This window comes from Pleurodeles waltl, chromosome 3_1, assembly GCF_031143425.1.
Source record: "Pleurodeles waltl isolate 20211129_DDA chromosome 3_1, aPleWal1.hap1.20221129, whole genome shotgun sequence".
Lineage (NCBI taxonomy): Eukaryota > Metazoa > Chordata > Amphibia > Caudata > Salamandridae > Pleurodeles > Pleurodeles waltl.
This window is the reverse complement of record NC_090440.1, coordinates 575,339,668-575,367,566: the sequence shown is the minus strand read 5'-3', so window position 1 is coordinate 575,367,566 and position 27,899 is coordinate 575,339,668. Positions and strand designations below refer to the sequence as shown.

The window sequence follows — 27,899 nt, the reverse complement described above, 5'->3', positions numbered from 1 at the left end:
CTGATGATGTAATTACAGAAATATTCTGTTCCTCAGGGATCCAGGGGCCCCTCTCCCATAGCCCGGGAGTGTCTTTCTCCAGGGTACCTTCTATATAATGTGATTTCAGATAACCCACCTAAGCTTTCTCACTTATTTTGGCATTATGGGCAACTCTTGAATCTTTTTCAATGTTATTAATAAGTTTCCAGAAACGTTTTGAGTCAGCAGATGCTGATGCGCATTGCAATTTAGCCCATGTTTCCTGCTGTGTTTTGTTTTTTAAAGAACCATATCTCCCTTTTTAATAACTTCCTTTGTTCGCGAAGATTACTTAATAACGTTTCATCCTCTGGGAATTTACGCAGTTGCCTCAACAGCCTACTCACAGCAGATTTTCTGAGAAGCACTGAGAGTGCCATGGTTTTGCCATTACATTGCCCCAAATGGGCTCCCTTATTCATTCTCTCAGATGAACCTTGGTTTGTTAGTTCTTTAGCGAAGACCTCCCATACAGATATCAGATTTGTATTTCCGGTGGCCATGCACTCTGTGCTGGTCACTGCCTCTTCTGCTTGGGTCTTAACTGTCTGGAAGAGCCACTTCAATTGCTTAAAGTTTTCAGTGCCAATATCCCCCTTAAAGGTTGCTGCTGTTTCCTGCTAACATACTTGCCTGTACCTTAATTATCTGGGAATTATGGTCACTCTCCTCGCGATCAAAGACTCTGAACTCACTCGTCTCCTCGCCCACCTTATTGTAGGTCTTAGCGGGGAGTGGTCGGGCAGCGTTTTGGCCAAGTACTCAGTATCCCTTGTTAGAAAGCATATGTCGGGGCTCCCCCATATAATATCTATCCCGGTATGCACTTTACGTGGCACAGAGTAAAATGAGTATTCTCTTTTTGCTGGATGTCCCATGCGCCAGATGTCATACATCCTCCGGACTCCTGCCCATGTCGTTAGCAGGCTAGTGTTATTCCCCTGTGGTATCCCCCGTGGGGGTGGTTCTGATCTGTACAATTCCATGTCTTGTGTGCTATTGATGTCCCCTCCCCAAATAGCTGAGGCCTCAGGGTTGATCAGGAGAGCTGGCGTTAATGTTCGCAGGAATTCAGATAATACATTGTTGGGGGCGTATATCCAAACTAACGTGAGCTGTCTACCATCTAGTGTCCCTTCTATTACCACATATCGGGCCCCCCTGATCTGTTCTAAGCGCGTGTTGGACATATGGTACACCTTGTGCGATCCATACTAATACCTCTTTGGCATAAGTCGAGTATGATGTGCCCATAATCTGCCCACCCCATTGACCCCGGGTTCGAATAAGTGTGTTTCTTGTAGGATGGCAATGTTTATCCCCAATCATTTGAGACGAGCGTGTATACGGTGTTTCTTACCCTGTGTCGCCATCCCCCTTACGTTCCACGTTATTATATTATATTCATGCATAACAAGAGTTGCAACCTGCGCCATATTCTGTTATGAGGGAGTCTTGTGTGTGTTGCGGCCACTGATATCGTTTCGCCCCAGTGTAGTGTTCGCCTTCCTCGCCGTTCATTTGGATATATCAGCTGTAGCAAAATATTGCACGTTATGAAAAGACCCATTAAACTAATGTGTAAACATTACCACCTTCCCCCTGCCCTAACTAAACCCAAACAACTATGCTGTGCTTGCATTATTTTAGTCATCATCCATGACATCAAAGTTTTAATCACTCTCTCAGCAACAAGAACCTGTTTCTATATGGATGTCTACTGGAGGGGCATGGCGATACCTAGTGATGGCTCTCGATGGGGGCCCCCCACCCTAGAAATACGAAGATTACTCATCCTCTCCTGCGTGCCCCCACTCCTATCCGTGAGTGGGGTCCAGCAGTGCTGCAGCGCGGGGGGAGGAGGGGTGCAGTTTAGGGAAGGGCCGTGTAGCCCGCAGCAACCCCCCTCTGAACCTCCCCCCGTCAGCCACTCACCGCACCTCTGTGTGTTTCCGCCGCCTCTTTGGTCCCAGCTAGGCCCGGGGCCTCCCGCGCCAGTCTCCGGCGCTCTCCAACTCCTGAGGCCCCAGACACGATCCTCTGCTGGGCCTCACTTCGGTTGGGCAGCCACCGAAGCACGTCCGCCTCGACTCGGCTCCCTGCCGCGTTCCCTCTGGGATCCAGAGGGGCACAGCAGCCCCCGGTACCCTCCAGCGCTCAGGGCCTCAGTTACGGTCGTCCGCGCGACCTCCCTCAAGCGACGCAGCTCCTCCCTGTGTATCCTGCGATGTCCAGGTGGGCCAGCTTCCTCCTCAGTCCACTCTAGGCCCCGGTCTCGGCTGTGCATTAGGCCTCCACCGCTTCCGACATCCGCTGGGGTGCAACCACTATTTTGGACCTTTATTGCGCTCACTGCTGCATCTGGAGGGTCTCTGCAGCCTGCCCTTATTTGCTCTTCACTTTCAAGGGCGCCGAACAGGATGATGTCTCGGGTCCGGGACGGAACCTGCGATTCAGGCACCCGTCTCGGTCGCCATCTTGGCCACACCCCAGGGCAGAGGCTCTTAAGACACCAGAAAGTAGAGAGAATACCAACCACAACCGACTTCTGGCACAGGGACCCTCTCTATGGCTCCCTTGGCCAAGAGAGCTGTAACCTCCTCGCAGGGAAGTGCCAAATGCTCCTCTGTCATCTGATCGTAGGATGGTGGGATGGATGGAGGGTTAGTCTTAGAGGGGAGGCAGTAGCCTCTTTGGACTATCTACAAAATTCACCTGTCTGACGTGATGGGTTTCCAGTGAAGCAGGTGATGGCGAATCCTACTTCCGACTGGTCCCTGGTGGGAAAGAGGCAGACTAGGAAGGCTTGGAGGCAGCAGCAGAATGCGGTGCAGATTGCTGGCCAGACCGCTGGCTCCCTGATCCTCGAGGGCGGAGAATCCCACATATACTGCCATGCAGAGGCTGTGCAGCATGTGCAGCGCAGTAGCTGGACGAGAATGGACGTGGCGGGACGCCCCTTCCATAGCTATGAAAGGGGCAAAAAACAGACTGAGGGTGGCAAGGGGCAGCAGTGAGGCCCAAGGGCCTGGCCATAGCATAAGAATCTTTGAAGCACTCGAGTGACCAGTCTGCTTTTTCTCCAAAGAGATGGGTGCCATCAAAGGGCATTTCCATAAGGTTAGATTGGACATCCCCTGAAAACCCAGATGTCCGTAACCAGGAATGGCGCCTCAGGCTCCAACCGCTCTGCCCAACAAGTCGGTCATGTCCAGTCCACATCAGATCGTTAACTTTGCTACATCTCTCCAGTCAGCAACTGCTTGAGAGAGTACAGCCCAGGCTTCATTAAGAACCTGTGGCAGCACTTGAGCAACCGTATCCCACAGCGTGTGGGAGTAATGACCCAAAAGGCATGCAGTGTTCACTGCCCGCAATGAGGGTGGCGGAAGAAAACATCATCTTGCCAGGGTGGTCCAGCCTCTAGGATTCCCTATCCAGAGGTGCAGAAGGAAACACACCCCGGTACGTAGAGGCCTGGATGATCAAGCTCACAGGGTGGGGTGCTGCATCAGGAACGCTGCGTCAGCTGGAGCAGGCCGATGGTGGTGGGCAAAAGTCCAGTTCACAGGAGCCCCTGTGCTGGGTTTGGACCAGGTACCTAGCAGGACGTTGGTAAGGGCATCATTAAAGGGCAATAGAGGTTCAGAGGATGTTGCCCCAGGCTGAAGCACCTCTGTCAGGAGGTTAGTCCTGACTGCCAACGAAAGCAGCTCGAGGCCCAGGACCTCGGCTGCTCTCTGCAACACTACTCAGTAGGACACTCCCTCCTCCGTAGCCACAGTAGGGGGAGAAAGCATGCCAGTGTTTGGGGAAGTATGCAGACCACTGACTTCACCCAGGTCTCAATGCCAGTCCACAGGCTATTAAAGCTGGTATTCTAAGGAGTCCTGCAACCCCTCTTACTCCTCACTGTACCCCAACCCATAACAATAAGGGTCAGAATCCAACATAGGGGGCAAAGCTCCTATCTACTTCGGAATCTGCATCGTGCGACGCCGAACTGGCTCCATTTCGGAGTCAGCAATGAGGGTGAGGTCGACGACGACGTGGGGCACGGGCACTGCCAGGAGCGTCAGGACTAGCATCAGGGAAGGTCGAGGTGGTATGACCGATGCAGGTTCCGATCCATGGGTGCCCCGGAGCCAAGGTCGAGCCCGAAGGCACTCCAGCAGAGTCAGACTGCCCAAAAATAGATGCCTGGCCTCATAAAACTCTCTGAGCTGGGCAGGGGTTGCTCTGGCTCCCGGAAACATGGGGAGGCGCAGAGCCCACTCAGACACAGGCTCCGCAGACAGAGGCCTAGAGTGACAATGCTCCCTTTCCCTCAACACCCGATGGACACGGTGAAGTCAAAGAACGTTTGTTCTTCTTCGACTTCTTTTTGTGTCTCAACTTACCTGACCGTCCCAAGGATTTGGAGTGCGATGACAAAGAGGCGTGGAGCAGAGAACTGGGCCTCCAGGAGCTTTAGTGACCATCAAAGCTTTCAGATTCATGACCCGGCACTCAGAGCAGGACTGGGTCCGGCTCGCGCTCCAGACACCAGAGGCACACTAGGTGCAGATCCGTCACGGACATCACTCAATGGCAGGATCAGCAGGGCTTGCACCCAGTCTTACGCGGAGACATCCTTGACGCACCACGAGTGTGGACACTGAAAAATCTTTGACAAAAAGTCAAAAAAGACCAGTCAAAAAATGACTGAGGGGTAGCTCCTCTTTGGATCAACATTGGCTGATTTGGAAAGAAAAGAAATGACATCAGTGTGCCGGGGTGGCCCCTTTATAAGATCCGCAATGTCATATCTGATGTGGACGACAGATGTGGAGCCCATCAACGCCACCTAACGATGCACAGGGATACTGCCGGAGAAAAATCTCTTGATCCAGACTGACATCTGGGAAATTTCTGAGGTAAGGAATAGATGTCTCTATCAGATACAGGTGATTTAAAGAACTACAGCAGGTCCGGTACCGTAAAAAGAATAAAAGGGCCGGCAAGTGCCCTTTAACAGTGTCCAAAGCAAGGCCATGCAGGGCCTTGCAGAACTTCAGACATTTTGACATGAAGTGGGTCAATCCGTTTAGTAGCGCGGCAGGCCAAAAACATACCCCAATGGCAGGCATATAGAGATTTGGTTGAGGGACACTTGGCTACCAAGATGACATCATCCACTTCTGAAGAAATGCGGAATGTACTTATCTCCAAACATGGAGGTGAAGATTATGCAGGCTGGGGTGCAGGACCTTGCATCTTCTTGTAACAGGGGATCATTCCGAAGGGGAAATCTGATTGAAAGACAGATGCTCATGCCCAGGAATTCAGGATACCATACCTTCCATGCTCAATCTGGAGCCACTAGAATGACCCAGCCAATTTGGTCCAAATCTTCTTCACAACTCAGGAGAGGTATGGGTGGAAAGGCATACAGTAATGCAGAGTTATAAGGTACTCAGGGTGAGAGGTGCCTTGGCAAATCCCATGCACCAAAGTACTGATGTTGTGCGTTCCGGCGGTGGTAAGCAAATCGAGCCAGGGTTCCTTCCATTCTTAGAAACAACCCATGCCATGGATGTAACTGACATTCAAAATCCGCAAGACATCAATGGCCTAGTTCTTCTGCTCTGGCACTCAAGGAACCCACCAGGTGATGCCTGACCAGAAAGATTCATTGGCAGTCTATCCATGTCCAGAGATGCAAAACCTTCTGGCAAAGGGTCTACAACCCCACCCATCCCAGCTTGTTGAAGATACAAAGCCTCCTGCCAAACTGTCTACGACCCCACTCCGTCCTGCTTGTTGTAATACCACATGGCAGTGGTGCTGTCTGCAAGCACCTGCACCAACTTTCCTTTGAGGAAGGTTTTCAGTGCCAAAAAGTTGTCTCTCATCTCCAGAAGGCTGATATGAAGCCAGGCCTCTGCAGAAGACGAGACACCTCTAATCTCCCCAGAGATGGCCTTCCTAGTCTAGAAGTTCTGCATCAGTCAGCACTGTGAGCTCTGTGTGGAGCAAACAGAGGGTTCTGCCGCTGACCTAGTTATGGTCCTGCAGCCACCAATACAGATAATTTGCATTCTCCTTCAAAATCTGGACAAGATCAGAACGATCAACCTGGTACTGTGCACACTAGGATTTCTGATCCCACTGCACAGCCTGCACATACCACTTGCCATGCTTGATCAGGAGGATGATACGGCGATCAGTCCCAGCTGCCTCAGAGTCATCCTCACTGAGATCCAGGACAGATGTTGCAACATCAGGATCATAGCCATAGTGTTCTGACCACCACACAGTATCCAGAATAGCTCTACTGATGGGAAGCATCTGTGAAAGAGTCAGTTCTGACTTTGGCACGTGGATAGTGAATCCCAATGATATTAGGATGTTCGACTGGAGGTGGGCTACTACTACTTGCATTAAACAGCCAGTCATTGAGAATGGCATCCTCCACCATCATTTCCATGAACACATGAGGGGCACTGATAAGGCCAAAGGGAATCACAGCAAACTGAAAATGTATGTGCTCCGTATAGGAAAGTGCCCCCTTTGGCATGCTTATCCCCCCCACCTTTTTGCATGATGTCTGATGGTAACTTGACTGAGCGTGTGCAGGGATCCTGCTAACGAGGCCCCAACACATGTGTTCTTTCCCTGAACTGTACCATTGCTTCCACCATTGGCACACCTCTTGCACATAGCTAAGTCCCCATGTAAAAGGTACCCAGGGTACCAAGGGCCCCATGGCCAGCGTGGGTCCCTAAGGGCTGCAGCATGTATTTTGCCACCCTAAGGGACCCCTCACCAAACACCTGCACACTGCTTCTGCAGATTTTGCGTGTTGGTGGGGAGAAAAAGGTAGAGTCGACATGGCATCCCTCCCTGGGTGTCATGCCTACAAAACACTGCCTGTGGCCTTGGTAATTCATCCCTCTAGCAGGCCTTACAGCCCTAAGGCAGGGTGTACTACACCACAGGTGAAGGCATGGCTGATTGAGCAATATACCCCTACAGTGTCTAAGTCCAAGTGCAGTGTAGCCATATTGGGTTCATGGGATGGGTGTTTGTCATTACAAACTCCACAGCTCCATGATGGCTTCACTGAAGACTGGGAGGTTTGGTAACAATCATCTCGCTCAATACACACACACTGATGCCAGTGTTGGATGTATTGAAAAATACACACAGAGGGCATCGTAGAGATGCCTGTATAATTTGCTCATCTCTCTAATGTGTAGCTGACTGGTCTATGCCAGCCTGCCACCACCAGACAAGTTTTTGACCCCATGGGGTGAGAGTCTTTGTGCTCTTGGGAGTCAGGGACAAAGCCTGCCCAGTGTGGAGGTGCTTCACACTTCCACCCTGCCTGAAAAGCAATACTTGGCAGTGAGCCTCAAAGGCCACTGCCTTTTGTTCTGCTATCTCAGGGCACTCCGGCTAGTGGAGATGCCACCCCACCAAACCAATCCCACTTTTGGCGGCAGGTCCAGCTGGAAAATTAGTGAACACCAGGAGGAGTGTCCACCCCAGCTGGGACCACCCCTAGGGTGCCCCGTGCTGAGGTGAACCCCTCCTGGCAGAATCCTCCATCTTGTTTTGGAGGGAGATAGCCAATAGCATTAGCTATGTCACCTCCATCAAAGGGAGTGGGCACAGGAAGGGTGTAGCCACCCTCAGGGTTAATAGCCATTGGCTACTGCCTTCTAAACCCTGTAACGTCCCTAAATAGAATATGCAGGGGCCCCAAGAACTTTGCTCTTCAGATTCCTGGTGACCTTAAGAAGAAGAAGGACTGAAGAGCTGCACCAGCAGTGAAGACTCCAGATGACAACTGACTTGGCCCCTGCCCTACCGGCCTGTGTACAGCTTCAAGACTCCTGCTACAAGATGACGAATCATCCTACAGGACCAGTGACCTCTACAAAACATTAGAGAACTACCTGCCTTCCCTAAAGACCAGATCTCTCGAGGACAGCGGCCCTGTCTACAAAGAAACCTCCAACCAGGACTCCAGAGCCCTCTGGATCCACAAGTCCTGCCCACTCTGCACCCGAGTCCATGGCCCGAATCCAGGACGCCCACCTGACCAGAAAGAGAATCCCCAAGCGATTCTGACCTTCAGTTCACCCCGGGTTGACCCATCACGGCCACCACGGCGACACCTGCAGCCTGAATCCATAGGACCCCCTGACTGCAACCGGACCCAGTGAAGATACCCGATGCCTAAAGGTACCGCTGCATCCGCAGCCCCCTGCCCCTGGGGAACCCAGCCAACGGTCCATTGACAACCAGAGGAGCCTCAACTTACCTGTCCAGCCATTGGTCTTCTTCAGCCGACCCCCTGGACCAAGCCTGCAGCATCTTTGTGAACCTGGAGTTCCTCACTGAAAAGCATTACGCGCCCGACGCTATGTTTGGTGCTGACCTGTGGCCCCCCCGGTGCTGATCTAAACACCTCCCCTGGCATCCATAGGATTCCACTCGGCACCCAGTTGGCCCTGTTTGGTGGGGCGGGACACCCTTGGTGTCTTCCTAAACCTTGCCTTGTGGACACACTTAACCCCCGAAGAGTGGGACCGTAAGTCTAGAACTTACCTGTAAACTGTTTATGTACTTTCTCCTCTCAGGACTGCATTGTCTTCAATGAAAATTGCAATAAGTGTCTACTTTTGATTTTGAAAAGTATTACTTACCTGAAAAGTGTCTTAACTGTGAATTACAAACAATGTGCATTTGACACTTGAAATTGATACAGTCTCGAAACTGTACTTACCTGCAACAAAGATCCTTTTGGTAACAGAAATAAAGTAAAGTATATTTGTTGATACATAAAAAATTGGACTGGAGTTAGTCACTGAGTTTGTGCCTCATCTCTTGACTATGTGTGTACAACAAATGCTTAGCACTACCCTCTGATAAGCCTAACTTCTTGGACACACTACCAAAAATGAGAGCATTAGTATTATCTACTTTAGCCTCTGTAAAGCCAATGGGGATCCACTGGACTCTGTGCACACTATACCTTGCTTTGGTATAGTATATACAAAGCCAGCTTCCTACCCCCTAGGCAATGTCTGTGCTCCTGCAGGACAGTGATGAGTAAATAAGCGTCCTGCAGCCCAATGCTACGATCCAGAGTCGAGGGCAGACAGGACCTGGGCCAGGGTGAGCATCAAAAAGGGCTTTTTTCAGAAAGGCCTTGAGAGGACGAAGGCCTAATATGGGACGGAGACCCAGTCCTTTTTCTGCACCAGGAAGTAGCAGGAACAACCACCATTGGCCAAAAGAACCTGCTCTTCCTACTGCAAGAGAGACACATGGTCCTACGTCAGACGTTCTGAAGATGATGGTAGGTGCAGCAGGGTTTCAAGAAATGGAAAGCATAACCCAGCTGAACAATATGCAGGACCCACCATTCCGATGTTATCACTTGTGAGAAAGTGTCAGATCCTGCTTCACACAGGGTGGCTGTATGCCAAAGGGCATGCTAAAGACGCTTGGAGGGGGCAGCAGCTGGATGTGTGGAAAACTGTGCCGCCCTCTCTTTCTGTTGCCCTCTCCAATGGCTACTGCGAGTGTGGCCACTAATGGGCTGTGGAGATTGTTGTGCTTGCGGGGTCTGCCTGAGGTACTGGAAGCCCCTGCCAAAGCCCTGGACAGGGCTAAGCTGCTAGTGTGTCGGGGGTGTGGAGAGCAGAAAGGCTAGAGGAGCATGCTGTGGCACTGGTTTCTTTGAAGTGCTCCAGGGCCGAGTTGGCTTGATCCACCAACAGCAAGAACAATTGAATGGCATCATCCATGTGTCTCTAAAGATGGCCACACTAGTGCCAATATCTCTACCAAAGGAGTCAGTATTATTCTGTCCTGTAGTGAACTTCACTGCATTACGATCATCCTGCAAGACCTGAGACAGAATGGCCCAGGCTTCTACCAGAGGCAGCACTTGGGCCACTGAGTCCCACTGGGCATGGGAATGGCAGCCTAAAAGGTGGCTGGCATGCACAGAACGAAAAGCCAAACTCCTAGAGGAGAAAACCCTCTTACTAAATGACTCTAACCTCTTTGATTCCATTTCAGGGTGAGTAGCAGGAAACGTTTGGCTTCACTCTGCAGGCCGAAGTCTGCAACACGAGGTTTTCAGCAGTCAGTACTGAGTGGATAAAGCAGAGTTGCCTGAAGCAGGACGATGCCATCTGTCAATGTGCAGGAGTGCTGGAACATGGTTTGGTCCAGTACCAAAAAGCATACCTGTAAGAATCTTACTGAATATGAGAAGAGGCTCGTAACTAACTTGGGAAGGCTGCAACTCCTTCGTTAGAACGTTGGTCTTATTATCTTCAGTGGGCAGGTGAGGATCAAGGACTTTTGTGGCCCTTCGCGTAACCATAGTAAAGGAGGCTCTTTCTTCTGTGGGAGGTCGTGGGAGGGAGCTAGGACAGTGTTCTGGGTGGTATCCAAACCGTTACATAGGCAGGCTCGTCTTCAGCACCGTAGCACCCATTTTCTAAATCTGTGTCAAAATGCTCAGCTCAGAAATGGGAGTGCATGGCCTCGATCAAGGTTGGAGGTGCATACTCTTGCCATTGAACAGCACTATAGGTTGACCGTTGTCATCTGGAGTCAAAGGTGCCTTCATTTGTCTATCACTGGCAAAGGGTGATGGTGCCAGAAACGGAGCTGAGAGGCGGTCAGAGCCCGGAGAAGATCCAGAGGGCCATACTGGTGCTAACGATGAACCTGCGGGCAGAAGTCCATCTGGGCAGCCTCTCAGGTCATTGGGGCCAGTAGGCATGTCAGAGGGAGCCAGTAACATGCCAAAAAGGTGCAGCATAGCATTGCCAAATTCCTTAATTTGCTGTGGTGCCAAAGATGGACCCGGAAACACCACTTACCGTCAGACCAGGATCACAATCAACTTTGAAGTACATCCACATTGGGAGCTCGACCTGGAGGTACGCTTGGATTTCTTGTGCTTCTCTTTAGATCTCACCAAGATATTAGAGAATAAGGAAAACCAGTCATGGGAGTGCGTTCCGGAATGGGATTGAGACCTACCTTTAGACCCTGACGATCCAGGAGAGGGACTTGCGTTGCTACACCAAAAAGAGCTTAGCCTCCTGATCTCGAACTGCCTTCAGGTGCATCAAGGCACAATCGCTGCAGACCTTGAAGGCATGTTCCAAACACAGGCATCCATATGTTGGTCAGTCAGAGACATGTGCTTGAAACATTCCCCCCAGGGTTTAAACTCTGCAGAAATAGGAGGTAACAAAATTCCCTTGCATACTAGAATTTGTGGTACAATTTAGAGGCTCTAAGTGATGCTGGGTTGCGCCAGATCCACATCTGTTGGCGTGAAAAGAAAGGAACTAGTGTCAGTGGGCATTGGTGACACCTATATAGGTTTGCTGTGTCACATCCGGTGCAGAATGACATTGATGTGCAGACCGGAAGGCAGAGGTGCTGTTAAAAAGAATCAGTCTGCTACCCAAGGAAGTATTCAAAATGCGAGGAAGCTGCAGTTAGAAGTCTCTATCAGAAAACACATTTCAGAGCTTTGCCACCTGTTTGCATTAGTGTTTATGGTACTAAATCTCAGTTATTATTTTAACTCGTACCATGTAGAAGATTTCTGTCAACTTGTGAGAAAGAAATCGTACTGACACCATTCTGGTTATGCTGAACAATACAAAAATATTAAATTAATAACTAAATAACAATCATATACTCTGCAACATACTTCCCTTCCATATATGTAGTCTCCCATTTGCACTTTGCAAACTAAAATGTATTGCCAAATATCTAAAGAAATCATAATGTGCTAGCAATACGCACTTACCCATACACAATTCACAGATCGTGGTTAGGACTTGTGAAATCTGCTAGGTATTTGATGGTAATGGCTTCACAATCAGATGTCCAGTTGAGCTTATGGTGTGGTGTGATAGTCTACCACATTTAATTTAATTTCTATTCTGGCAGTCGTCAAGTTAGGCCAGAGCAGGAAATTATAATGTTTTCTGTGGATAGTTTTATATCACAGAACAAAGAACACTAGTTGCACAAATTGGCATATGCAAAAAATAAATCCCAGTAGCACATCCGAATACACAAATCACAAAAAAGGGTTAATGAAGATATAAAAGCATTGGGGCTGAGAAGTGCTGCTATTTTTTATGGAACTAGGTACAGGATGGGTTATTTTATTTTTTACAATATAATGGTGTCTTGACGCCTCTTCAAAAAATCCCTGTTGTCCTCACCGTGGCAAGCTCTAGTTTAAGACGTACTTGGTGTCCTGAATCACAAACACATTTGATGCTATACCCTGCATGGCCACTGTGTACAGATTTTGTATGACCTCTGAACTATTCTGTATTAACATATTTATGGGCAGTTCAAAGGCACAGTTCCTAATTGCATTTGACCTAGTCGTAAATACAAAGAGAAAGGCGAAAGATTATTGCAAGCTTCCATGTGTTTTGGCACACCATAGAGAGAAATGCAGATGTAATGATTCAGCTATAAAACTGAAACTTCGTAATATTTGATTTTGACCAGGTGAGATGTAAGTAATATTTGACTTTGACATAGTATCCAAATCATATTTTTCTATCACTGCTCCAAAAATATTGTATAAAGTATCTGACCATTCTATTTCATACAGCTATCACATTTGAAGCAACAAGAGAATTCTTACATTTTCATCAAATTTTGAATATTTGTCCATTTCTTGAATAAACATCTCATTTGGAGGGACCTTCATTTTTTCCAATTTCGCTTCCTGAAAAATAGAATTTAAATCAACATTTTCACCTACATTACATCATATATAAATATATGTATATATATATATATATATATATATAAATAAATAAACTACATTCACATTGAGACAATTAACTTTAACACACACGAACGGCAACATTACTAATCTGAGATTAATATGAAAAAGTTACTGATATGAAAAAGTTTCTTGTCATGCACGATTGAAGAGAGAGAGGAAACAGACTTGGTCACATCCTCCGTAGACTAACATCAAATTAAGAATGAGTCCTAGTGCTCTCACCTATTCGTAGCCTCTTCTTAGAGAGGTAACTGTTAGAAAGGCTGGCAGACAGGGCATATTTAGGTGTGCACGCAGGCCTATCCACCATGATCAATGTGTGACTACTGGCGAGTGCCTACCTGATCTGTCCATAGATATCCAGAACCACCCTAAAGTTAGAGTTACCTCTCTAAGAAGAGACTACAAATAGGTATGAGCAATAAGCCTCACTCTTAATTTTCAGGGCACAAATGAGTAGTTAGGCAGTGATGATAATAGCCCTGTTGAAGGCCTCAAACCCAAATAGGCTTTTGAATGAAGGTCGAAAGATCTTGGCACTATCGTAAAGGTGGTTGAGTCATTACTGCTCATCAGACACCCCAACACTGTGCTTTTATTCGTATCGAGGGTACTCGATAATTAAAAGAGAATTCCTTGAGTACACCCTAAAATATTTATATTGTATTATGGATCCCTGCTATAATCCAGTTGCAATTTATCTACGAATGCCCATAAGTGGTTGAGTCCATCACTGTGGTATCTACCAACTGTGGTGTGGATATTCACACATGAAGAAGCATGCCAAGATAAGTTGTGGGTGACATGTTTTTTCCAAATTCTTTTTGATTTTTGCCACTTTGACACAGGACTACCACATTGCAACACCAACTTGGTCGTCTTTATGTGTTTTGATGAAAACAATATTTACCTTTAGTATTAAACTTTCAGGGTGATAATTCATCTTCTAAATTCCTCATCTCATTAAACGCCTCCAGGATCTGGAAAATGTTCAAAAGCTCTCTTGAACTTACAAGTGTTGCATGTCTCCTAACCCGCTCCAACAGCTCTATGAATGAGCATTGTGGAGCCATGTAGCACACCACCTGCTGCTCTGACGTCTATTTCCAGATTTTTTTTTTTAGCTGCATGCCCTTAGAGATGGAGATGAGCCAGACAAAATCACTTGACTGCAGTGCACATTACCAGCCTGGCACTGTGTTGCCTGCATAGTAACCATTCCTCAGAGTGGGGAGGTGGCCGTTTGGAGAGCAGTCTAATTATCGATCAGAAAGATAGTTATTGAAGGTACGTAACTTTTTCTTCTGATAGATATTTCTAACTGAAGATTCGTCGCCTCGTAAATCAAAGCAGTATTTCATTGATATTGGTCCGAGGATAGAAGTAGCCAAAAGAGAAATGAAGTTAAGCCATCTAATCTTAGGCATGGCAGAGAGGAAATGCATCCTGAAAGTCACAGCAACTCACGAATGATTGGTAGTATGCCCAATAGCAACATCACCAAAACAAGAAATAAGATTAATTCGAGGGATATACTACTATGCAGACCTAAGCATTAGCTAACAACCATAATGAAGAAATGGATGGAAGAAAAAAGTAAAGTGCCAGTAACACCCATACCCCATAGCCAATGAGTATGCAGATAATAAATGTGCAACATTAACAAAAAAAGAGTAAAAAACAAACACTACCCCCACAGGAAAGAAATAAGCTTTGACAGACCGCAACCACCTGAACAAAAAGAAGCTAAGTAAAAAAAGTCACCAAAAACTCAATCACCATCTACAGAAACTGAAGAACATCAGAGGGGCCCAGAGAGATGCCTCACATATCGCAGATCAGAAGGAGGTGTCAGAAACTGAACTATTTGACAGAGGGGCTAAAAGGGAGAGCACAGTCAGGAATCCGGCACAAGGGAAGAGCTGTCCCCTAGGGTGCTTTATATATCACTGAAAAAAAAAAAAAAAAGTTTGGCTACTAAGATTGTAATGTATGTTAAAAAAAAAATAACAAAATTGAAATTAACTGAAAAACACAAACGTTAAAGTAAAGTTACAGTCAAGTGTTTGAAAGAGACATGAGACAATGTTGAAAACCCCAGAACACTGAAATATTGCTAGTTATAGTTTAGTGAACTAACTATATCATGCGCCCCTGTTATGCACGTATTATGATGTCACATATCCCATCACTCATGACATGGTAAATTACTTCATTGATAACATCAACATCATCTAATGATGGTGACAGAGTTCTACTGGAATTGTAGGGTAGGAATAACTCAACCAGTGCCTAATTTTTTAAGTTTGATTTTTTATGATAGAAAGTCATTTTTATATATTGTAACTTTTATTTAGTTTTTTTGTATAAAGTTTTGTGATGCTCCTTCAAGTGTGTCTTCATTGCTCTCTGAAAAACACATTTGTTGGTCTCACCCGAACTCACAACTTGAAGACATTCTTTGCTTATGTTGGGAAGTAGTGTGTGTTGTCCTTTTGCTGGTATTGCTGTTTCATTACATCCAGAAGGCCTGGTTCAATCTCCTGTTCTGCTGTTGCATGATCCTTTTGGTACTCAGCTTGAGCAGTGTATTTGGGAGGCACCGATCTCAGATATTTCCACATCTCTGATGTTCCCAATGAGTACTGGGCAGAATGCCCTCTGTGCGGCTCTTGTTAGTAGATGCTACAGGTGACACTACGGGCATTTACATATTTGTGTCCTGCTGGTAAAGTGAAAAACTTCCAAGCTATTTACTGTATTTTTGTCCTAGTGGTAGTCAGTGCAGTGGACGTTGTTTCCACCACAATTATTTCATCATCCTAGCTATCAGGAGGTACTAAATATACTCACTGCCTGTTTCTTTCTAGAGTCCCAGAAGACACAATGGCTTTGGATGTTTGCTGTTTGATATAAAACCAGCCTGTCTGAATTAGAAATGTGAAATGCTGTTTAGGAAATATGTTTCTGATTATCTCTATAGATGGTAGGCAGGTTCTGTTCGTCGTTTAACCAACTGGTTGGCTGCTTCGTTTTTATTTGTTTATTTTATCCTTCCCATGGTACTGTGTTACTCCCACAGGACTAACAGGCATAGGTTTTACTTCCTGCTCTAGGTCCAGCAGGACTACCAGGATACTGTGGGCAAGGTTTTACAAAAGTTGTGTTTATTAGGCAGAGCCTATTTATTTCAAAGTATGAATCCAGGGGTTTGGGACAGCCACTAATAATGATATTTCAAGGTATTTATTTGAATGTCCTTGGTTTTCACTTTTTTTGTGGTACCTAATGAAGTACAGTTATACCTATGTCTTTTAGTAAAGTCACTTTTGATTGGATCTTATCGCTGTTCTTAGGCCTTGAAGTAGTTCTTCCTCTTCGCAGTCATTTTAGATCTGCTTCTCTCAGACCGATCTCACTTTACACATTGTCAGTGTATTTATTTTCTTTGTGGGGAGCATCATTGAAACTACGGCATTTGGAAGAGGTAGTCCACCACCTCAGCCACCTAAGAAAGTTGAGGAAGAGGAGGAAGACATTTGTACTAATCTTGAATCTGTGGATTTGGAATTCTTCCATATGCTTACTAGAGAGTAGAAAGTCAGTGCCAAAATTGTCACCAGTAAGCATATAAATACATGACATAAAAAACACAGGGCCAGATGTATCAAATATTTTTGCGACTGCAAACGACCCAGCAGGCCGTTTGCAATCGCAGAAATGCATTTTGGAATTATTAAGTCCAATTTGCGACTGCATACCTATTCGGTATTAGGAAGGGGCGTGTCAAGGGCGTCCCTTCCTAATATCGAGTCGCACAGGTATGTATTATTGTTCTGTGACTGTGAATGCAGTCACAAAACAATCACAGTTAGCACCAATTTCAAATTGGTGCTGACACATTTGCAAAGGGGAAGGGGTCCCCCGGGGACCCCTTCCCCTTTGTGAATGCATGCGAAAACATTTTTTAAGAGCAGGAAGTGGTCCCACAGACCACTGCCTACTCTTAAAAAACTGAAAAGAAAACGTTTCATTTTTCTTTTTTTAAACACATCCCGTTTTGCATTAGGGAAAATGGGCTGCATTTAAAAAAAAATAAAGATGACTTTATTTAAGAGCTATCACAGACATGGTGGTCTTCTGAGCCCAGCAGGCGACCATCCCTGTGATTGTAGCCATTCGCAATGGATCACAAATTGCACCTTACCTCATGAATCTTAATAAGGTAGGTCGATTTGCGAGCCCTTGCGAATCGCTATATGAAGCCCCTGGAGTTTCAAACATTCCAATAGTGTGATACCTTACTTACTATTCAGAAAAAAATCACAATTTGGTAATCGCTATTGGAAATCATGATACATCTGGCCCACAGTTCCTTGAAGTCCAGCATCACTGACAGGAAGTTGCAGGTGCATCAATGTCTGCTACTACTGAACCTCAAGAACTATGAAGCCCTGGAGGTACCATGCCACAGGACATATTGCAGGCCCACTCAAGTGAAGTGGCACCGATTCCATATTTACTACTGTGGGGATGTACTGCACAGTGTGTGCGAAAATTCTTTCCATAAGCGAACAAAATGCCATGACAAACAAAACATGGAGTTCGTCAATCAGGCTACATGTAAAAAGTATTTATTTTTCATCCAGGAGCAAATATCTTCGTTCTTTTTTCTTGTATTTGTGCTTCTCAAAAAAGATAAAGCTATACAGAAAACAATAAAAGCTGTTTTACAAACAAAAATAAAATAAAAATGGAGATTCTTTTTAGCCCGCCTTTATTGGTTTAAGAGGCCGACCGCGCCGCATCACACGTGGCCCCAGAGGAACACGACAACAACGCCAAGTCCATTCTGCTTCTCTCGCAGCTGCTGCTGGGTCCGGTCCGTGGCCCGACCCTCTAGCTGCTCTGAAAGGAGTGTGCATGAAACACGCTTCATGCCTATGAATCAAACCTAATTGAATCAAGGAAGAGCGGGCAAAGTAGGCGACGGAGCAGTGCGAACAGACCCTCATATTTGTGCTAGGCACTGTCACAGTGGGAGCCTCCTTTATTCCACCCTCCGCCAAGCGCCATATCTTCACGGCGGACTTGCCCCACGGCCTGGCCCATCCTAAAGGGAGCCCTCCCCACCCCTCTTTTTTATTCCCTTCGCAAGCACATCTTTAATCTTTAATCCTCTAACTATACAGTAAAGTGGTGGGGACCCCTTTGCCCAGAGAGAGTGGGGAGTGCTTCGCCCGCCCTGCGAGCTGTGCCCTGTGAATAACCGGCCTAGCGGTGTGGCCTGGCGCCCCCTTCTCATTGCCAGAGGGTACACTCTGCCAGCCCCCTGTTGCTGGGCCCAGGAACATTCACCTACAGCAGGAGCTCCTGGATCGGATTGCTATAGAGACCCTTACTCACGTGGGTCAGAAATTGGGGTCCCTGGGCGCTGCGAGTCGGAGAGACCCAGCCCCTGACTGTGGGGAGAGAAACTAATGGGACAACCTAGACCTCTGACCGAGGCAAGGTGTGGGGCTTCCAGGACGCTTGTGACATCGACTGGCCATACCCCATTATTGAACATTTGTAGCAGCCACTGAGGGGCACGGGAGCCACCCTACTGCCCACTAATCATTGCGCCCCTAAAAAGGCTGGAGGGCTTACGGACCAGCCCCGATAGTGACACTGTACACTGCCTGCTTGTGGTGAAGCCGCCCACCACCGGGAGAGCTGGATATGGAGGGGAGGTCTCATTGCCCTGTAGGACGAGGATGGAGGGCTGAGAGTTTGCCAGAAAGGAGACCGTGCTTGTAGGGGGACTCAGCTACGGATCCTTGGCGTGGTCGCACATCTGGATACTACCCCTTGGCTGGCATGACCTGCATAAGACCTCTGGCTGTGGGGGTGAGGGTGAATCTGACTCCTATGGACGCTCCACAGGACCACACTCTAGATTGCAGAGGATTTACAATGCCTTTTCAGCAACACTGGCCACTTGCAGTGTATGCGGAGGCCCCCAGAGGTGACAACAACATCTGCCCGACTCCTGGATCCTCAGCCCCGCAGCCTGGACTCCCTGCCACCATGGTCAATCATGAAGGACCTAAGCCAGCACAATCCAATAACATGGTCAACAACACGCACATGCTTCAACCTAATGATGCTGGTACAGAGAAGGGGATAGGGTACCCAGAGGACAGAGCTGGGGAGGTGACAGGCTCTTCCCAGTCTCTTGCTGATATGCTGGTGGCAATAAGGAACTCAAGAGATGGAATGGTTAACAAGATCGACTCGGTTGCCATCAAGGTTAATTTGCGTTGGGCGGACCTAAGGAAGGTGGTGGAGCGAGTGACCATCACAGAATGGCATGCTGACAACTTTTAAGAAGAGGTCCATAACCTACACACCACAGTCTCTGACTGCCAGAAGTTGATGGCTCGGCTGGATGAATGCATAGAGGATTCCGAGAGGCGATCTTGAAGGAACAATCTACGCTTTGTTGGTTTTCCTGAAAAGGAGGAGGGGCAATCTGTTGAATTATTTCCTGGAGGAATGGATTACTACAGCCCTACTTCCGAAAAGGTTGTGTAAATTCTCCACGATCGAAAGGGTCCAAAGAGCACTTGCCATCCTGCCAAAACCTGGTGCCCTGCCGAGAGCACTTATTGCTCGCCTATTTAATTTCTGCAACTGCAATGCCATCCTCCAATGTGTCCTGATGGGGGGCCCCCTCCATTCCAGGGGAGACCCATTTCCATTTCCCCCGACTATATGCAGCAAGTCCAGGAACAATGGAAAACAATCATCGCTGTCAAACACCACCTGAGAGACATGAACTTGAAATATAGCCTGATCTTCCCAGCTAAGATGCTAGTACAACATGAAGGGAAGTTACTATTATTCTTTGGTTCTGGAGAAGCTAGTGATTGGCTGGACACCCTGGCACAAACTCCTGATCAGAGCGCAGAACGACAGAAGTGGCTGATCCCAATTACACAAAGACAATCTGCCTGCCTACAAAGGCAGAAGGGTGGCAAAGGAGTCCCAAAGATACCAGACAACTGGAGAAAATTGTAGTATGCCACAATGGAACACTCGAGGTCACAGATGTGGTCCAGGACTCCAGGGACTCATTCCAACAACGCTGCAGTGACCTTGACTCAGCTAGTGACAGCACTCCCTTTGAGTGACTTCTGCGGCCTGCCTGGCTGATGGTGAGTATGGTGGTCCACCCCAAAGGAGCATCAGGAGGGGGGGTCTTATGGGTCCCCTGTCGCTGATGATCTTTGCATTGGCATGACACATGGCAGTACTGGTGAAGATGGTTGAATTTTATTGAAATGTTACTGGGGAGGGAGGAAGATTGGATGACTTTGATATGTTAAGTTGCTGATTCTTTAATTTGACTTTATAGGTCGGCGGGAGAGGCTTAGGAGAGAGGTGAGTAGGCAGGGAGTGGGAGATTGAGTGCCAGTGGCCTTGCACCCCCTCCTGCATTCTTACTCTAGCACAGCATAAAGTTTCTTTGTTGTTGTAGTTATTGTTTTTTCCTAACTTTTTGTTTCAGGGAATGGGGCGGCGGATGCTAGCTGCTATCAGGCCAGCTGGAGGTTGGGAGGTTCTAGTTCAGCTGCCTACGGGGAGGAGGGTGTTAGGTACAGATTTTGAGTTTTCCGGTTTACACAGTTGGGGAATTCTATGCTGTTCTTGTACACTATGGTTTCAACTGCTGAGCCTAGCCCGCCGCCTCGAGGCTGCACTGGAGATGGGGACATCTCAACTGCTGGACTGGGTGACTTTACCAACATTTTCAGATGTCGGACTACATGATTAAACTCATGTCCTAAAATGGCCAGGGCATAGTCCAATTTGAGAAGTGTAGAAGGATACATGTCTATCTGACACGTTATAAAGTATCGATCACATTTTCACAAGAACACATATATGGGGAGCCTGCATACCTAGTCTCAGGAAATGCTGGAGTGGGCAATTGTTTGCCACTTCATACTCCGGCTATGTCCAAGGTGTGCTGACATGGGAGGCCCCTTGGATCCCCTTCCATTACAGAGATCATGCCTTCGATCTGGAGGGTAGATATGCCATATTATATGGAACCCTAGACACCCGAGAAGTCTGCATGATGATTGTTTATGCTCCAAATACTTACTGTCATGACTTCTACACCACAGTTGAAGCTGCTGCCTCACCCTATCTCGCAGCTGACATTATTGCAGAAGGAGACTGTAATTGTGTTCTTAACAGCTCTTTAGATCGAGACCTATCCACACTACCCCCATATGACGAAGCATTGCACAACATAATGCGGGAACTGTGCCTTCTCAATATATGAGGGACAGACACCCGCTGGAAAAAACTTTCTCCTGTTACACCACCGCAGCAGGGACCCAAAGCCTATTAGACTACTGTCTGGTATCCAGAGGTATAGCACAAATGGTTCTGGGGAGCTCATATCTGCCCCGTTCTCTATTAAACCACTGTTCTACTATGTTTTGGGAGGGAGTGTAGATGCCCAGCGATACCACTCTGGCGCCTGAGGGCAGAGGCCTTGACTGACCCCCCCCACCCCCCCCCCCTATTTGAGATCATAGTTAATGACACACTAACATACCACTTTCACAAGAACTGGGGCACCTCTGGGAGTAGGGACATAGACTGGGAGGCAATGAAGAAGGTTCTCTGAATGATATGTCTCCAGACTACCTTTGGGATCAAACTACAACTGAAAAGAGATATCCAGAATCATGAGAGAGATATAGGTGATAGTGAGTTAAAGCTCCACCTATGCCCCACCAGACTGGTGGGAGACCCGCAAAGCTTCATTAAATGACTGAAGTAGACTAGAAAAACATACATACACGTATCGTCAATGCCTACACAAGGAAGACTAAAACAGGCATGAGAATCATCAAATTTTGATTCAGACTCTACAGGATAATACGAGCTGCATGGGCAGTACCCAACAGGCCATTAATGGGATATTCCAGTCCCACCTGAGTAAACTCTACACTGGGGGGTGGGGAGGGAAACAGTCCAGCCTGATCGAGTCAAAGAATACCTGACAAATATCCCACTCCTACAGCTCAACCCCGACGACCGCAACACACTAGAAAAGTCCATTACATGCAAGGAGATTCTTTCTGCAATCAGAGGATTGAGAACGACGAAAACGCCAGGAATTGAAGGCCTTCTTTAAGAGTTTTACCATAGGTACACAGACACACTAGATGATAAACTCCTGGAGGTCTATGAAGTGGCCTTCGGAAGGGCTCCCTCCCAGCCACATTGCGATAAGCCCTAGTAGTGATGATACATAAGCCTGACAAGGATCCAGCAGTAGCCTCGGCTTACCGACCCATTTCTCTCTGAAACGTTGATGTTAAGCTCCTTAGCTGTATTTTAGCGGCTTGACTCCTCCCTTGTCTTCCGGTCCTAATCCACACAGAGCGATCTGGATTCATCCCAAAGAGGAGCACCTGAGTAATTTACGGAGGCTCTCCCACATCTGTCACAGCCCCAGCTGCTTGATGATGCAAATGCCCTGGTATTGCTGTTTATCGAACACTCGTTTGACTCCCTTGATTGGACGTAACAATGTCATGTGATAGGCCTTAAATTCATGTAGTGGATTTGGCTGCTTTATGTGGCTTTTTGTGCTAGGGTGCGCTCCAGTCTCTGACGCCTTCAACCTACAGAGGGGGACAAGGCAGGGATGCCCTTTGTCGCCGCTCCTGTTCACGCTCGCGATGGAGTCGATAGCGGACAGATTGTGCAGAATGATGGGTTCTTGGGGGATCACGGTTGGGGAGACCACACACGAGTGGTCTTCCTCTACGTGGGTGACACCCTGGTTTATTTACGACAGCCTCTGTGCCCATACTTCTGAACGTGATGCAGGAATTGGAGGAAATTTCAGGCCTACATGTAAAACCAACTAAATCTAAACTGTTCCCCCTGGGATCCCTGTCCTGAATACCGAACAAGATGCTATTGGCTGTAGGTCTTCCTTAAGAAATGAATAACGTCCACTACTTGGGGATCCAACTGACGCACACCGAACAATCGTTTCTGGAGTTTAATATTGAGTGAGTGGTGGAGGGTCTTCAAGCGTCTATAAGATTCTGGAGGGATCTTCCACTTTCCCTCATTGGTAAAATCGCCATAGTAAAAATGGTGTTGCTTCCTAGATGTCTATATGCGTTCCAGGGCACTCGATGTGATCCCTAGACGCTATTACGAAATGATCGACAGCCTCATTGTTGATCTACTTTGGGCTAACAGAGGGAAGCATTTGGGGCGGCTTCCTCTGAAAAGGACCTTGGAGGTCCCTAATACAGAACTGTAATATATGACACAGCCACAACATGTGATTCAATGGTTACACCCTGTGGACACACAGAAGACCCTTCTCAAGGGCCCCATGACAGGATTACACTGCCCCTGTTATTAATGAGTGGATCCCGAGTTTCATTAGACCTGCCTTACCTTATATGCCAGGTCACCAAGTTGTGGGAGGGAGCGGTCAGGAGAGTGCTATGATGCACCCTTTATTCCCCAGATTTACCACTGTGGATCTGACAACCATTTCGGAAAATAGAGTCCATGTCAGTACAGAAGTGGGAGGATGGAGGGTGCAACACCCTAGGTGGCCTATATCCCGAGAGGAGATTCCCCCGTGATGACGCCGTGGAATCCTTCGCTTTGGGAGGGGGGCAGTATCTGCAATATGCCAAAATATCTGCTACAGAGCGTGAGCTCTGGCCCTCCTTCCCAGATGTCCCCAAGGACTCCGCCACACTGGCGCGGAGGTTGCCAGCTTGTCCCTCATATCTATAGAGCACTACGCAGTGATCTTCCAGGAGCCCCCCTCATCATACAGGCTAGGTAGATGGAGTTACTAGATGAGCCAGTGTCAGGAAGGGAGTAGGCACAGATACACAAGGGAGTTACCAGACAGTCAGCTCCAACACCAGGTTTAAATTAATTCAATATAGCTATATCCACCAAACTTTCTCTCCCTGAAAATCTTACACACTATATATCCCACTCAATCAGATGCGTGCCCCCACTGTGGAAGCCTGGCTGCTGAATTCATACATATGGTGTGATCCTGTATGGGGCTAAACCTCTACTGGAAGGAAGTCTTAGACAATCTGAATACAGCTCCTGGTTGGCAAGTACCACTTGGGATACAGCAGGTGCTTCGAAGTCCGATTCTCTCCCCTCCCATCAGGAAACTTAGCAGGACATTTGTCCTACTGGGCATGCTGCTGGCAAAACGTCAGATAGCTATAAAATGGCTGGGTGTGGCGCCCTCCAAATATTGATACTGGCTCAAGGATGTTTTGGAGTGGGCAACCTCAGAAGAAATCCGGATGAAACATGTCCTCACTGACAACAAGCATGACGATGATCTAAGGAGCTTGGGCAGCCACGTGACCTGCGTTAAAGGAACCTCCTACTCTTGTATGTTCCAGGAAGCAGGCTGGGTGAATTGAGGTTGGGAATAGGGCCTTACTCTGCAACGTATCAAGATATATTGAAGTTGTATCTCTCCTAGCTCAGACTTGATGTACAAGAGGATGGTGGTGGGGAGAAAGTTGGGGATTGTTTCCATGATCTTGCCGTGATTTATGTCCACCAATGTTGGTCGGATGTTACTTCTCATTGATAATCTCATGTCCATCATATGTAACTCCAAATATCATTTAAAAAACAAAATATTCCCAAGGTGTTGTGGCTGATCAGTAAGATCACAGGGTCCTGCAGTACGCTCCCAGATACCACACTGGCCGACAGGAGAAAAGGCTCCCTCAGCCAAAGGGTATCAAGTACTTTTTCAAATTTCGGTATGGATGAAGAAGTTACTTACTTTCGGTAACACACTGTCTGGTACAGACTATATCTAACTGCCGAAACCTTACCTTTGCATTCTCTCCAGGTGTCAGAATGGATCCGGAAGATTTTTCGTGAGCAGTAATACTGTGCACCAGTAGGTGGTGTTGATCAGGTCCGTATCCATCATCGGTGTCACCCACGCCGGAAATTAAGTTGCAGTTCTTATGTAGGTGCCACCCAGGCATGCCAACGTCAGTTTAGTTTCACGACTTTCCATGCTAGAAGTGCAGAGCCGTGAAGAACATGGACCACTGGTGTGTCAAAACTAGGGACCTGAAAGGAAGTCCCTGCCCATAGAAATAGGTTCACAGAATGGGGAGGATGGGTGGGTCTATAAGGAATCTGCAGATTGACATAGGGCTTGATTTAGAACTTGGTGGATGGGTTACTCCATCACAATGGTGACAGATAACTCATCCGCAGAAGTCTAAATCCCATAGACATAATGTGATTTATAGTTCGGTGGATGGGCTATCCGTTACCGTTGTGACATAGTAACCTGTCAGCTGAGTTCTAAGTCTGGACCATAGTCTCTACCTGATAAGGCGTTACTGAAGGTAAGTAACATGTCCTAGCTGCCAGCACCCTACCTTTGAATAGATACCCAAGCAATTCCATCCCCATAGGTGGGTTTGTGAACCAATGTCGAACGAGAAAGACCTGCAAGACCGAATGGGCAAATTGTATGTCTTGACTGTCCAGGCAGTAATGTTTGGTGAACATGTGCAGGGATGCCATGCTGCTGCCTGACAGATGTCCAGGACCGGAACTCTGCGTGCTAACGCAGTGGTCGTAGTTTTAGCTCTGGTAGAATGAGCGCACAAGCCCTCAGGGGGCTGCTTTTTGGTCAGTGCATAGCAGATCTAAACACAGAACACCTGGAGATGGTTCGCCTTTGCACTGCCCGATCTTTCTCGGCACCCACATACCCCATGAACAGTTGGTCGTTCACCCGGAACTCTTTTGTATGATCAAGGTAGAGCGCGGAATGGCGGAATGGTGTTCAGGAGGCCTGTATTCTACTCAAGATGAAAAGCATCACTGAGCGAGTGCGCAAAATTGCTGACTGCGTGTTCTCTGCGGAGGCAAAGTGATCTAACTAAGGCACTCCCCACTGCTTCAAGAGACCTTGGCGCCACCTCCAGGTGGAGATGCAATTCGTGATCTGCTAGGCATTTTTGGCTGAGTTTATCTGCTCTGGCTTTCTGAGAGCCCACCAGACGTTTGAGCCACCAGGAATATGCCCTACTGTTCCAGCCATGTCCAGAGGCACAGAGCCTCTAGACAGAGGATCCACGATGCCACCCTGCTGTGCCTGTTGCAGTACCACCTGGAAGTAGTGTTTTTCATGAACACTTGCACTATCTTTCCATTGACAGAAGGAAGAAAGGCTTTTAATGCCAGTCGGATAGCACGGAGCTCCAGCGTGTTGATGTTCCGCCGGAGACCAGATTCCTCTGATCTCCACCTCTCCCAGATCAACACCCTATTCCCAGGAGGAACACATCTGTTACTGCTGTCAGACCTGGGTGGGAAAGGGAGCGTGATCTGCCTGTGGCAAAACTGCGGTTCATCAACAACTACTGCAGGTCTTTTGCAGTTACCTCCGAGATCTGGACTATGCCGGAAAGATTCCCCTGATGCTGCGTCCCACTGGAACGTTCGGTCTCACTGCAGAGCTCGCATATGTCATCTGGCATGTGTCACCAGCAGGATGCAGGAGGCCACGAGGCCCAGCAACCTCACCGAGTCAGTCTTACCGAAATCCAGAACAGAGGCTGAAACATCGGTGTAGTAGGCTGGCTCAGTTTATGGTGTACACCTATGGTATGGCATCCTATACTAAGTCCAGGCAACCCTTAGTGATAGAGAATAGGTGTCTAGATAGCAAAAGCTCTCTAGGGGTAGCTGAGGGGAGCAGCTGAAGCTTATTCAGGAGGAATGTCAAGCACCTGAAATACCACAGTAGTCCGACAGTAACTCACTCACAAGAAAGGACCACCCAAGTGCTGCAAAAGTAAAGGATACTTTAATAAAGCACCACTACTAGACTAGCATTGGTACATCTCGCATTGGATATATCTATACACAATATATACAGAAAATAACCAGCAGAAATAGCATAAACTATACACAGACCTATTTGAGAAGGGGTGGGGGAAGGGGGGCTGCAAACCATATATTAAGTGGAATTTGAAATAGTGACCTAATCCAAGGTAAGTGTGGTAGTTGGCTGGGGGTAGATGAAAACACCAGAGGTAAGTACTGTAAGTGTCCCCAGCGACCAGGTGCAGAGTGGTTACCTACCCAGTCATCCCATAGGCTGACACAGGGAAGTATTGGTTGGAGTTTGTGCGTTTCAGGACTTTTGTCAGTGGACCTGCAAGTGGGTGGAGGAAGAACTCCAGCTGTGGGGTCCAGGAGCTCCAGAAGATTCCAGGAGTCTCCTACGAGCTGTCTCTCAACGGTCACCGGATTGCAGGAGGGTCATTGACCAGCCAGGTCACCAACAAGCGCTGGCAAATGCAAGCAGGAGCTGAAGATGTCTTTGCATAGTTTTGGGGACCAGCAAGGTCGAGGAGATTCTGCCCTTGAGGCGGAGTCAGAGCTGCCCCTCAGCAAGCAGGAAGGCCAGCAGAAGTCATTGGAGACCCCACGAGTGACCCAGAGGCGATGGAAACAGAGTCACAGGGAGGCACCAGCAGCACAACAAAACAAAAGTCCCACGACGCAGAGTTGCAGGACAGGGGTTGACCATTGAGTTGCAGAGTGCTGGAAGCCGGGGCTTCTTGGTGCCTGAAGACCTCCTGGAGGAAGAGTCAACAAGCCTTGGTAAGAGCAACAGTCGCAGTGCACAGGGGTTACAGTCCAGTGGCAGAAGCAGAGGCCCACAGTCTCCAAGTTGGTCAGAATACAAGCAGGACCCAGGAGGCCACAGACCCACCACCTTTGATGCAGAGCCTTTTGATGTCTGTGGGACAGCAGACCCCACCATCCGGTCGATGTTGTCTTGAGGTGTCTGTGGATGCAGGGAAGTGACTCCTTCACTCCAAGAGAGATTTCTTTGTCCTTCCAGGTACAAACAGTGTCCTTATGACCCTGGAGGATGCACAGCCTTGGATGTTGC

The 27,899-nt window shown here is 47.7% G+C and overlaps 1 protein-coding gene across 2 annotated transcripts in view; it reads right to left on the bottom strand.

Annotated features, from left to right (window-relative positions):
- CARS1 (cysteinyl-tRNA synthetase 1) overlaps positions 1-27,899 on the bottom strand; it is a 344,636-nt gene that overhangs the window by 10,272 nt on the left and 306,465 nt on the right. For both annotated transcript variants that reach the window (XM_069223014.1, XM_069223013.1), the window contains one exon: positions 12,725-12,808. In XM_069223014.1, coding sequence (XP_069079115.1) covers positions 12,725-12,808 — 84 coding nt within the window. The remainder of the gene's footprint in view (positions 1-12,724; positions 12,809-27,899) is intronic.